Below are 14133 nucleotides of genomic sequence, written 5' to 3'. Positions count from 1 at the left end.
TCTATCCATCTCTCGCGCTCTCTGTATGATTTTCGTATACATGACGTGTGTGTGGGGTGTTTCACGGAAAAATGATTTGCGAATATCCATCGTGGCACCCTCTGAAAAGTTTGTTTGGGTTGAAAAAAAAAGATTCACTCCAAAGACGCGCGTTCTACGTTACGTCTAAGATGGCGCTCATCCTTGGAGAGAATCATTCTTTCAACCCAAACCTTACAGAGGGTGCCACGATGGAAATTCGCAAATAATTTTTTCGCGCAACACCCTTACGTGTATATACCATACCGATTGTCAGAGGCGCAAATATCGCATGTATAGGTTTACGTACGACGTGCGATGTGTAAGTACATCACACGCACAAAACACGCGTGTACCTACGCGAGATACGCGTACATGCAGGAACTGCAGAATATTTTTCGACCGATGCGCGCAACGCATAACGCGCAATATTTAGCAGAAACGGAAGTGTCGTCGGTCGGTTCGAGTTTAAAAGTTTTATAAGTGCGATCATGTTTACGCAAAACTAAGCTAATTCAATTTCAACGGTTGGTGGTCGTGGTGGCTATACCTATAGGAATTAGCCTTACTTATCGAGGGGAAGACGTCGCTTGCACGCGGCTACTAAAAGTGTTTTTAGCATCGCGAATACGTGTAGGTACCGCGATCTCTCTTTACAGATGCGGTATTGTTAAATAACTGCACACGTACAAACGCGCATCAATTCAAGATCCCTGAACGAACATATTTAATAAGAAACAAAGCGCATCGCGCGCCGACCATTTTCGTATTATTACGTACGTACGATCGCGTTGCGTAACTACCAAAGAAGTACCAGCGGCGCAAGGTTATGTCATTCGAATAGCTAAACTGCACTCTAAACGCGCCCCAACTGTAACGATATCTACAGAGAAAATTATAATACCTACTCGAATTCGCCCGCTTTCTTTATTACCATTTTTTAGCGCATAATCGTGGTGCATGTTGCCTATCACAAGGGCAAACAAGGACTGATGGCTCCGAAATCTTTTTTTCTCCCAATCGAGCGTGGCTGCAGCTCGTCTAAATCCAACCTTACATGCTTTATACTCTATGTGTATATACATGTATATACATACGTGCATCCTGTTGCAGCACATTACAAGAGCCAGCGACGGGCCTGCAGTGCTGACGAGATATGGAAGCGTTACGCGTGTTACGCGGGATTATAACGTACCGTATAATATTCAAATCCTGTAGCAAAGTTTGGTAAACGCGCGAGTTATGTCGCCACGACACGATGCCGAGTCACCCACCCACCCATCCGTCCATAGTCGAGTATGTTATATGCATATCATACATACGAAGCTGGATCTAAGCGATGGATCATCTATTTTTAGATTCAACGGCTTTTGTCGACGTATACATAAAGTATATAATGTACCGTACGTGTATATGTATATCAGTTAATTGAGAGTGCGACACACGCGTATAAATGTACGAGAGCGTGTACGTGGTACATAGGTTGTAAGAGAAAAAATGTGGCGCGGACTTCTATAGAATACTTTTTCGTGTCAAGCTAACACTATTTAACGTCGATCTAACATGCACTGTCTCACGTTCAAGTTCAGAATCGACCCAAAAAGTTGTTATATAGTAGCCCACACCGCCGAAAATTGGTCGATTTTAACAGTGTCATTTTTTACAGTCCAATAACGTATACGCCGAACTAAGTACGTATAATGGCACAGCTATCTTACGACTTGTCGTTCGCATGCTTTTTCTAACCGACTTGTGTCCATATGTTGCATATGCAACACCCATACGGAGAAACTCGCGTGACTCGAAGACGAAGACCAGGACGTACTTCGCGCTGCTCCGGGAGCTCTTCGGTTAATTGTAAACCACCAGTCAATCTCCCGTAGCTACACCTATATCATGTAGGTATACTTTTTGGCTCGGTAGGATATGGTGGATAAGAAGTTTGCGGTGGGAAGATGTTTCGAATCCTTTACCTTGCTGCAAAGTCGGCCGACACGATCTCGGTTCGTCGATATGGGTATATCGATGATAACGTCGGTAAATGCGAAATAGCTGAGGGCACATCAAGAGTATCTACGTACATTATATGCGGTATATCGTGTAGGAATATTAATACAGCGTAGCGGCGTTGCTTCCTAAGATCGAAGGTTGTGACGTCACCTCGCGCCTCGCTTACAGTTTATACAGTTGGCACGGCGAGGTTACCTAATTATTTGTGAATTCTTTAATGACAAAATTTCATACGCGCGCGCGTGTGCGTGTTTGTGTGTATGTATGTGTATATATATGTATATTGCTTTATATATGCTTCGATACTCGTTACGAGTGATCTACAATATATTGATAAACGTGTAACAAGCTGTGTTAATTTTTTTTTTTTTTTTGTCTTCTTTGAAATGATTGTGATGAAAAAAGAAGTGAAACGCGTGAATTCATTTCCGTATATATGTAGAAGAAAATAAATTATCGCGGTGATGATATTTACGAATTTATATTATAGAAATTCCAAGCTGCGGAGATTGTATTATTATTATAATAACTAAAATTCAACTTCCCAGGACAAAGTATAATTCATTAGCTGTAGAAACTCGAAATTTCGTTGTACGCCACGTATGTGAAAACAATTCAATGAATTGACTGTCGCATAAATCGTCACCTCCAAAAGCTGAGTGTCGCTTATTGTATAAATGTAAAGCATATAGTAGGCATATGCGGTTATTGAAACAGACTTTCGATCATTTCTTTCCGCATATACATTATATACAATTCCTTTTCCCGATTCGCACTTCACCTCTCCACCCTTATCTTCGCGTGTGTGTGTCTTCTAATTCTTCTTTCAAACAAAGGGATGCTTCTTTGTATGTACGGTGGACTTACAGGGGGTAGAAGAGATATTATATGTATATACTGAATGGTGGCCAGCTAGTAAGGCAAGATCGCAGGCTGCAGAGTGGGTGGGTGTCTGGGACGAAGGTTACCAGCGTCAGTACAGAAGGAAGCTGGCTGGCGGACGGGAAGGGACGAGAGGGTGGGGGAGGAGAAGGGGGAAACTGGGAGAGCAGGGCAAGAGGGGAGGGGGGAGGGGGAGGGATCTACTACCCTGGAACACATTAACTGCACGGCGGGAGGATGCCGCGAGCATTGTCGTAGGCATCGGGTTTTGAAAAGATTTCTCAAATATTAAAAAAAGTCATTGTCGACGACGTTGAAAACCGACGTATCGCTTGCAATTGCAGTATAGGAGGGGTCACGACCGTCGGATTACCGCTGTCGATAGTTTATAAGAAGAAAATGGAAAATGGAACCCATGGATCGGTAAAACGACGTATACGCTACCGCCGTAAGTGAACATAATATACAAGCGACGATGATAACCGCAACGCACACAGAGACGGGATTTCACGAATCCACAGTAAAATGCGAACCGGTGGATTGGATAGGTACAAAGGTATAAAAGTAAGTATCACAGCGTGCCACCAACCCCCGATTATAAAGTCTGACGCCAATGGACGGAAAGAGGGAGCGAGCGAGCGAGCGAGTGAGGTTAGGGGCAGACGACGCGGAGGGACGTGGAGGAACATCGAGGCGGGTAGGCGGAGGTTAGTATTACGCCTGTACGTAGGCACACGCACACAGAGCTACACCTTATAGGTGGTAGGTTGCTTACGCACACCATCGGATTCCCGAGAGCTCAGAAGCAGAAGCAGAAGCAGAAGCAGCAGACACAAACGTTCTATGTAGGTACCTAGAACCGGGACGCGTATTGGCACACCGGCTAGGGCGTATATGGCGGAGGGAGAGAGTGGGACGGGATGCTGCAGGATGGGTCGTGGGTCGCTCGAGATGCTTAGGGTGAGATTTAGTAGGTCTCCCTTCCTCCCTCGCTCCCACCCTGCATCGTGTATACCGTATACACGTACACACACGCCCTGTACCTACACGTGGGCGTGTAGAGCGGGTCACAGATATAAACCGTACTTACGTATATGGAGGTATATAATATAATAACATATAAGTTTACTCGTCTTGTGTTATAGTCGCGTTTAAGGGCGTATTAAGGTACAGGAATACCGTAGGCCGTCGGGTCACCTGGAGATCCACGCGGAAACACGTTGAACAATACGACAAAATAGATAAACGAAAGAGAGAAGTGAATATTCGCAATCGGATAAAAAAACAAAAAGCGGAATTTAGATTCGCACGACAGCTTCGACCGCTCGTTTGCAGTTTCTTTATTTTTATTCTTATTTCTTATGACACGTTGCAATTTACAATATCCTATGCAGATAAGTGTACACGGAATAGTATGTGGGGGATGATGTATCTTATGGTGGGCTTGTGGTAGTAAGGTGGATGGAGAGAGCTAGTGCTTATCTTCGGTGTACTTTGGGTTGCCGGCTCTTGCTTATAAATACTCCCGAGTTTGGCCCTGGCTGTTTCTACTCCCCCACCCCCACTTCCACCTCCACCACCTCTTTTCTCCTCCCCCTCCACCGCCACTTCGACCTTATCCTCATCCTGCTCGATCCTCTTTTCCCCTGCATCGGAGGAACGGTGGCTCCCTTAGCGTCTTACGCGTATTTTCAAGCCATGTACCAGTACCTGCACCAGTGTTTTTCAACGTTCTTCAATTCGCGACCCCTTTACGAGTAAAAAAAATCTGGCAAATCCCCGGGTCCATAGTAAAACTATGTCAGTGATTTCAAAGGATTCCTCGCAAAACTTCGTTTGTGCTTTTCACTTTTACCTGGCCTGCGACCGCGACCCCCAGGGGGTCACAATTTGAATAACACTGACCTGTCCCATCATCGTTTTACCTGCAAGTCCTACGAAATCAGCCCCTGAGGTATTTACGCACTCCACATTCGGAAGAAATAATTTACTTCAATTTTTTAATACGTAATCTTTGAAAGAGACACGACTCTGATCCATTTTTTGAATCGATGCGAATCGTTTTTGGTGTTCATTGTTTTCTGAAAAAAAAAAAAAAAAAAATTTTGAAAACAGGATTGTTTCTTATTTTTAACAGTAAAGATACCCTCTACCTATGTACAATTCGCCTACACAAAAGAGATTGATTCGATCGTTGCCACGGTTCAAATTTACGCCCGCAGATCAGGTCTTAATATATGGTTGAGCCGGGTAGGTAACAGAGGCTTAAGGTTAGGTAAGTACAAAACGTTTTCTTATTGACGAAACTATTTAGCGAGGGTGGTTCTAGCCCCCCCATCCACTTCCTCGCCTGCCCCGTACCAAATGGACGAGGGGAACCGCGAGGAAGAGAGACAAAGCGGGAAAATCGAGGTGGGCGCCGGGGGTTGGAGAAGAAGTAAAACGCGAGAGAAGAAGAAGAAAAAGAAGAACTCGTGTTAACTCAAGGATATGCGGCGGCGGAGTAAACCACACAGGGATAGTCGTCTAGGTTAGGCTGGGGCGGTACCTTTTATCCCAGCAACTTGAAAGAAAGTTAAAATCCTGAAAACTGTTCGTCCCTCCATCGTAAACGAGACCATATGTTCTCCCTTCTCCACTGTATGGGGACGATAATAAAATTCTAATCAGAGAAGCGGCACGAGAAACGACGACGATTTACGAGACGTTGGAAGAAGAGAGAGGGGGTAAAAAAAAAAAAAAAAAGAAAAAACATCGTTAGAAGAATGAAAGAATATTATTGTATAAATTGAAGATAATGTTAAGTAACTATAATAACTCGACGTGATACGAGCGTACGTATATTAAAGTTGAATCATCAAAGCAGTCTTTTTAATTATCATCACCGATTGTGAGTAATACGATAATTAGCTTTGAGAAAATTACACACGCGTCCTCGACCGATCCTTGTAGGAATTACAAAAGTGTCGTGCACCGCGTTAGGAGATAATCGGTACGGCGCGTCCACAACACGCGTTGTATACGACTAGAACTCGGGTCTACCTAAACACTAAACTCTCTCTCTAAACTCTAGACTCTTGAAGGTACACCCTATCCTCTCCGCCTCCCTATAGAATTAGTCGAGCAGAGGGTGGCGGGAGGAAGAACTGCCTCAAAGCAAACAGCTTGAACGTAGGCACGTGTAGTTAAGGGCAGCTCCCAGCCGACAAGGCTCGTGTTATCTACATCGGTGTGTATTTAAGGGATGCTACCCCCCCCCCTTCTCACTGCCCCTCTTTCCTTCCTCGCCCTTTCTCCCTTTCTCTCTCTCTCTCGCTCTCCGAACCCGGGAACCAAAGTACTTGCTTCGTAGCTTCCCGCGACGACTTGGGATTAAATTTCAGAATAGATAAAGAAAATGGGGGAAAAAAACACGTTGAAGATATCCGATCTATTATACAGAAAATAAACCAGTGTATCAAAACCTTTCTCTATCCTCGATTTTTTCTCAATCCTTCGGTCCGCGTTCATTTTTCGGATGCTCGTACCCCGTTTCTCCCCTCTCTTGCCCCGCTTCACGGGGTAAGTATAATTTTATGGGTACCCGTGATGTGAAGTATGTACCTCGTATATGTATAGAATATACAGCGGGGGGACGAGTCTTCCTAGCTACCGTGTTAATTTCACAGGCTGCTAGACCACAAACGAAGCGCGGGCATGCAAGCGCGAGAGTAGAAGAGGACAGAAGGTTGGTAAATACATGCGTACAATACATATGTACGCCTGAATTGATATGCAACGTTGAAATCACCGTCAGATCCGCATGTGCTGTATACGATCGAACGAAGGGTACTTAGGTAGGTATTATACGTCGGTCTGGTTCCTGCTTGCTCATCCTCGAAGTTGCTTTCTACAGAGGGGGCAGGTTTGAAATTTCGAATTTGAGAAGTTTGGAAAGCGCCAAATTCATAATTTTTTGGTGGCGAAACCCAGAGTAAAGAAATCAAACTTTGACGAAACATTCAAGTTTCGAATGGTCTGAAACCCGACGCTCGAAGTTTTTAAAGGGCTTAACTCCGACGAGTCAAATTTCCGAAAGTGCGATTGAGAAAATTTAAAAATCTAAATCATCGACATCCCGAATCATCGAAGATTTTCGGTTTTGGGAATTTCACTACTTTGATCTCTCTTTGTTTTGGATTTTCGATATTTTTACGTTCGGAATCCTTGTCATTCTGATTCTCGGTTTTTCTAATTAACCGCACGCACTCGTTGAGTAAACTACGCTGTATGAGTATATTTTAATTTTCGGTACTTCACTCTATCGGAACTTTATTTTTGGGCACTTTGCTCTGTCGGAACTAGAATTTTCGGAATCTTGCATTTCGGAACTTTGAGCCGTCGAATTTCCAACCATTCATAACTTTATTGTTTCATAAAAGTTAGATTCTTTTACTTCAAGTTTCGCCATCAAATAATTCGGAATTAGACGCTTCCGTAAGTTTTCAAATTCGGATTTTCAACCCCGCCCCCTGCAGCGATTGTTTACAGTCGACGCAATTGAGGGGTAAAAATAACGAACTTGCTCAGCGTGAAATTTTCACAATGCATGAGAAAGATTCGTCCAATCAGTTGTTACGAGGTAGAAATTTCATCGAGTTTTCGCAGTTTATTAAACAAAAAATTTTACCGATCCGTGCAATCTTGTGTTTCCACCTTCGATACCTTGACGGATTATTATTTCGATTCAAAAATACAATCAGGTAGGGATGAAAAAAGAAATCAAATCCGATAAAGATGATTCGAAATTTCCGATACGTAAATACAGGTGGACACTCCCCAACTACCCATCGTATAATATCAATTATTGAAAATAAAATCTGTGTTATCTATACGAAGGTATCCTTGGTTGAAAAATGTACAGGGCGACTGTTGAACACATGAGATAATTATACCTATATCCCTACATCCGTGTAGTATCACCGTTATAATAACACCGAAAGTACCGATCAGCGGTCGAGCGCTCGCCTCTGGACGATCTGTCGCTTTAGAGTTGCAGCATGAGAAAAGAATACCGCATCATGCACCGTTTGATATATTCATATGATAATACGTCGGCCCTTGGCCCTCGTCCCTCGGTCCTCGGTGCACGCGACGGGCACTTGGTGCCGGCTATAACGATCGGCACTCGAAATTTCACGCGAGCCGTAAAGATAATAAATTAATTGTTGTTATACGACGGGGTTCACCAGCGTTAATCGGAACGTCCACGGCGACGTGATGCTGCCTGCGGTGTCACCCTCGATCGCCGTTTCTTTGTTGTGTCTCTCGTCGGGTATTAAGAGGTACGCACGCACGCACGCACGCACGCACCGCGTGTATCATCTATACGACGTATGGACTGCTGTCTGCCTACCGATCACGACGACGTAAACGCATAGGAGAGCGATCCGATGATCCGTAAAATCCGACGTATGTTTGTTTTTTGACAAGAGATCGGCGGGAGGCGGGAAAGAGAGAGGAAGGAGGGGGTGCTCTCTCGACGCGTCGTCACCGACTAATTTACCGCACGCGGTACTTTTATGTTAGTCGGAGGTGAAGAGTACAAGTGTTGGAAATCAGTATCGTACGCGTTTACCAACGTATAATAATACCGTGTCATTTTGCGAAGACATGCAGGGCGTTGATCCACACGATGAATCGATGCTATTCATTGTCAGGGTAAGGGTACATCTTGCCAAAATCAGCTTGTTATCGTAAACCGGAAGTAGGTACACCCTAGCGATTGAAATTCGACTCTTTGTTCACGATTGTTCGACCGCTGCTCTCCTCGTTCTTTAAATTTTTCAACCACATTACAACGCGATAGAAATTTCGATTGGTAAAAGGTACTTCGCACGGTTTTTTCAAGTGTACTCTGACAACGAATGGCATAAATTATACAACTGCATTAACCCGATGTCGTAGAAGTTACCTCAAATACCGCACTTAATTCCGTGATAAATAAAATAACATTTTGGCAATTGAAGATGAGAGGAAAGGTAACAGAGAAAAAATCATAAAATCCAAGAAACGATGTTATATTATAGAGGCGCGAGATAAAAGGGGGGGGAAAAAAAAAAATTATACGACCCCGAAATATCGACACCCTAATATACACACGCAGGCAGACAGAAGCCGTATACAACCGCGCGTCCACTCGCTCGGTGTACTTAGTCGACAAACTCTGTGTGCCGAGCACACAGACCTCCTCCGTCGCCTCGGTAGCCTCCGGCTCCCGCTGGAGTGAGTAGTAACAACGAGAATGGGAATGAGAATGAGAATGAGGAGGAGGAGAAGGAGGAGGACGAGGATGGAGCGAGGCGAGGCGTGGCGCACGCTTACCTCCGGGAGTCGCGCCTCGAAGGGTGCACGGAGGTGGAGGAGGGGGGGAGAGTACACGCGAGTAACAGCAACAGGTGTCCCTCGGTCGTTCGGTCCCGCGCTCTCTCCGAGTCAACGTCACAATGCGGTTTTCTCTTTTGCAAGCGTTTTGCAGGTACGCATGCTTACCCTTCGATTTTTTATTTTGTTTGACGATGTTGATTTTTGAATTTATCATCTACGTAATATCCGTATCAAGCATTTTTGATACGTACACTTGGAGACAATGAATCTGAGACGGCTAATTTTTTACACTAGACAGTTATGTTGGCAACGCAGAGAAACCTACAGCGCCACAGTCGGCCAAGCTCGAAACAAAATCAATCTCAATGAACGTAACGTAACTCATGACCGTTGAATCTAACCTTAGAATACCGCGGGGATAACGACTTGTTGCATTGACACGTCATTTTCGACGATTCGACGGCCATGGGTTACGTTACGTTTATCGAGATTCAGTTTGTTTCGCGCTCGGCCGACTGTGGCGCTGTAGGTTTCTCTGTGTTGCCAACATAACTGTCGGGTGTAAAAAAATTAGCCGTCTCAGATTCATTGTCCCCAAGTGTACCTACTTACATGTATACATGTAATAAAGGAAATACCGAACCTGTAACAACGTTACATATTGCATACATCTGAAATGTATCCGCTGGTAGATTTTGTCCGTGAAAATTCCAAAATGTCAACATAAAGCACTATTTAATCTTTAGCTATCAACTTTATCTGGCACAAAATTGATGGTACATTGGGGTCGTCGAAGACCCCAGCCGAAAATTGCTTGCTGTAAGGAAGCAATTTAATATTATAACTTAAATTTTTTTTTTCGAGTATTCACTTTAGTGACTTTTACAAGATAAAAAAGATTGCAACAATAATTTTTAATTTCAATTGACCCCAAGGTGTAATGATATAGGTACTAGATAAAGGTGCCAGCTAGACGTAACAGAAAAAAAAAAAAAAATTATTTCAAACATTCGACGAGGTTTTCCGAGCGACAGAAACAATATGAAACGCTTCATAGATCATTGAATTTGGTGCATCGGCGTGTGCGCGAGAGGTTTGCCTTTAAATGTTCATACGGAACGTAACACGTTCGCATAAGGTATAACTAAAATTTTTTACAACGTACGGAAATTCATGCAACGACCGGAGCCCTTGACACGCAACCCCTCGTACCGAGTGGTACGTTGGGTTGCCTGTTTCCAGGCTCACGCTGGAGTCGAAGCGGAGGGTTGCCAATGACGTGTGACTTCAGCAGCGGCAGCGGCAGCAGCACCTTGCCATCATAAACAACTCGGAAGAATATTATAATTTATTCAGAAAGTACTAGGCACCGAGGGCGCGATTACATTTCTATTAGGAAATGGCCTACGGAGCAGCGGCGTCTGGGGTGTCGTAGAGAAACTGAACGTGCGACTCGCTCCCTCGGCGACGACCTTTCCCGCCCTGCACTCGCCCTCGACGGTGAAAACGGGGGGGGGGATCCGTCTCTACGTTTTGCGGCAGGTCTAAATATTCGTCGGGTTATTTTTCATTATTTTTTCTTTGCTTACATATTAGACTTTTTACCGTATCCCCACTTTCCTTCCGGTCCTTTCGTGAAACCGATTCTTTCTTTAAAAAAAAAAAGACGCGCATTTACACTGCAGTTATTACACCGGTCAACACGAATTTTGAGTCTGGGTTCTAGACGTCAAATTTTGATTTCTTTCACGTGATTGTTAAAAGAAAAAATAGGTTTTTTCATTAAAAAAGTTTGCTTCTTAGTTCAACGTTCTGCTACCTGTTCCTTGTACTATCAACTAAAAATCAACCCACATTTCCACGATCTTCCGCACAATTAAGTACTGAGGTCAAGAATTTTTCATCCATTAACCGAAGACTTCAAGACTCGTTTATCAACGTGAAAAAGACATAAGCAAAACTATAAGTAACAAATGAAGATTTTGGTTATTATTATTCAATGTATAAAATCAAAATTTATTCATTCGAACATAAACTCGAGAAAAAAAAATGTTGTTGACTTGTGTTATTATTAAATCGACGATGCACAAGGACGGCGACGTTTTTGCAGTTTTTTCCCCATCCTATCCTCGTCATCGTCATACCGGACGATCATATCGCGGTTGATCCTTCCGCTAAAATTCCCAAGACACCGTATCAATTCAGTAACCGCACCGATAGTAAGATATCTCGTATAAACGCCAAAATAATATGAAAAAGAGTGTGAAAACAATTTACCGATCAATATCATATCGACAACAGCTCGTGAGAATATCTTCGAAATATATTTCTGTTCGATTCCGAATCTTCAATAATCGTAATACCCACTTTGGTTTAAAGCTGCGATTGAGCGACGAGTCATTTAATCCCGTAAATATAATTTTATGTGTAGCACGCGGGGTAAGCGATGGTTGACCTGGCATGCCGCAGTCACACTCGACTGGGACCAATTTTCCCACAGCCAAGCCACTCTCACGGTACATACGACCCTTGCAACCGGGGCTGCCACCCCCTCAGGAACCGCAGAGCAACGCATCATGATATGCGTTATATACTCAAGTTTTAATAGACGAACAAGCATCATCCTCTGGGGGGGGGGGATTATTTTTTGCCTCACTTTTTACTTTCCGCTTTTGGATCCTTCGTCTTTCTTTCCTTTCTTCCTTTCTTTCCGCCACCTCAACCGTCTTTTGTACATCATACGTCTATAACTTCGTTAAATCCGTATCTACTCGCGATTGAATAAGTGCAACCGGCAATAATTGCGGATTAGAGACGCGGCGATCCACACGATTGCGAAACAACTTGACCTGAAGTACGTCGAACGGCAACGTCGCGGGTTAAACTACACGCGTGTCTCGGTTTTTAGCCTCTGTACCAAGAGCACGACGATGACGCCGACGACTCGGTCTTTATTATACGGAAACGTCTATTTTCGGTCGACGTCTTGTTAGGCGGTTTTTACCGTTGATTCACGAGCGCGGCCGAGCGAAATAAACGCGCGCAAAAATTCACCAACTGTAATTATATGCATGTTCGCAAGTTACGCGAAGCACCAATCCAAACGTAGTTAGGATTTTCGCACGTCCAATTACACGGCAAAAATATCGAAAACTTCACGGGGTTAAACAACGATCGTAAATGCTAGAAGAATTTTTTTCATACGGAATGTGACACGGACGTGTAAAATATTCATAAGAAATATCGGACTTACCCAATGCTGTGTAGTGACGACTTCTCCGTCGGGTCCGTCCATGTTCTGTTTGATATTGAAAAAAAAATTGTAAAAAAAATTGTAAAAAAAAAAAAAAAAAACAAAAAAAAATAGAGCAAGAGAAGAACAGAGTTCGGGTGAAATGTATTATGTACAATCGATGGTGTTACATGCGTTTTTACACCTATATAACGCATTCGTGCAAAGGACGAGATTGCCCCCCCCCCCCCCCCCCCCCCCCCCCCCCCCCCCCCGCTTACTCAGTCAAGTATAAGAAAAAATAGGTGAGGATATATATAAAAAAAAAGAATAAAACGATTGAAAGAAGAAACGAAGCTTACGGTATAGGTGCGCAGCGCTTACGATCGAGAATTGAAAGCACGGAAGAAAAGCAGAGCGGAAGAGAAAAAAAGGGGGGGAAATAATGTATAAAGAAATTCACAGAGAATCAAGAGATTGATAATAAAGAAATTAAAAATGAAGACGAACGGCTGTCGGCTTGTTGCGAATCAACCAATCATCAAGTATCATAATGTGATCACATTTAAATCCACAAACCCGTTGAGGATATTTCCTCCGCTCAAGTGAAAAAACAATTAACGACAATAGAATTTTCAGTCGATAGATCCGAACTTCCTCGTTTGCTGCTGGACTGACGCGCGTCCATAAATAAATAATAACAAAAACAATAATAATAGTAATAATAAAGCAATGCAATATCGTGTGTAAAATAGATGCATCAATTTTTTTCTACTTACGTCTTTCTTTCTCTTGACAGCTGCTCCTGTAACAAATAAACAGAAAAAAAAAAAAAAAAAGAAAATGCCTGTGAATGAAAATTCCTGAGCAACGAACACGTCGTGACGAGTGCATGTGTATAATTTAGGTAGAGTGTGTATATTGTGTTCGCCATGCGTTCATTTGGTTAAACGGATTCAGAGCGAGCGTTCGCGCGCACACATATACACCCTAGGGTGTTTCAAAAAAAGACGAAATCTTTTTTTTTTCTTATGGTGTCCAAAAATTGATATTATACCTAAAAACAAAAATTTTGGCGCCAATATGAGCTCTTAATATCAATAGTAAGGTTTGCCTCTGTCCATTTCTTTATTTTCCATTTAAATAAAACGGGAAAATTTTTTTTTTTTTATTTTGGAATTTTTATTACTTTGGAACGGTTCATCGTAACAACAATCTGAAAAAAGAGATTTGTAGGAAATTTCACGCTCTACAAAAAACGTCTGAAGATCAAAGTTCCTCAGATCAACCGTTTCAAAGATATCAGCGATCAAAAATAACACTAATCAAAAATTTCAAATATTTTCCAATAAAAGTACAAAAAAATATCACATGCCATATTTATGTTATTTTTTTTATGTAAAATTACTTTAATTCTGTTAACCTGAGACTGTAAACTTTTTTTTTTTTTGCTAATTAATTCAATACTTGACTCACAAAAAGCACAAGTACATAAATATAAAGCTTAAAAATGTCACATAAATGATTTTTGGGTCTCTTTTATAACAAATTTATTTATTCCTTTTTTGCTAAATACTAAGAAATTTTATTGAACAATTAACTCGTTATAACAAAAAACAATATCA

At 42.6% G+C, this 14133-nt stretch overlaps 1 protein-coding gene across 2 annotated transcripts in view; it reads right to left on the bottom strand.

Annotated features, from left to right (window-relative positions):
* The window catches only part of LOC124181063 (transcription factor 12), an 82518-nt gene that overhangs the window by 51512 nt on the left and 16873 nt on the right, over window positions 1-14133 (bottom strand). Inside the window, exons 4-5 of one of the 2 annotated variants that reach the window (XM_046567230.1) lie at window positions 13288-13313; window positions 12530-12574 (exon numbers count right to left, since the gene is read on the bottom strand). In XM_046567230.1, the coding sequence (XP_046423186.1) occupies window positions 12530-12574; window positions 13288-13313 (71 nt within the window). The remainder of the gene's footprint in view (window positions 1-12529; window positions 12575-13287; window positions 13314-14133) is intronic. The other variant, XM_046567236.1, reaches the window with a different exon arrangement.

This window comes from Neodiprion fabricii, chromosome 4 (genome assembly GCF_021155785.1).
Source record: "Neodiprion fabricii isolate iyNeoFabr1 chromosome 4, iyNeoFabr1.1, whole genome shotgun sequence".
NCBI lineage: Eukaryota > Metazoa > Arthropoda > Insecta > Hymenoptera > Diprionidae > Neodiprion > Neodiprion fabricii.
The sequence above is the reverse complement of the archived record's forward strand: the minus strand, read 5'-3'. Positions and strand labels throughout refer to the sequence as shown.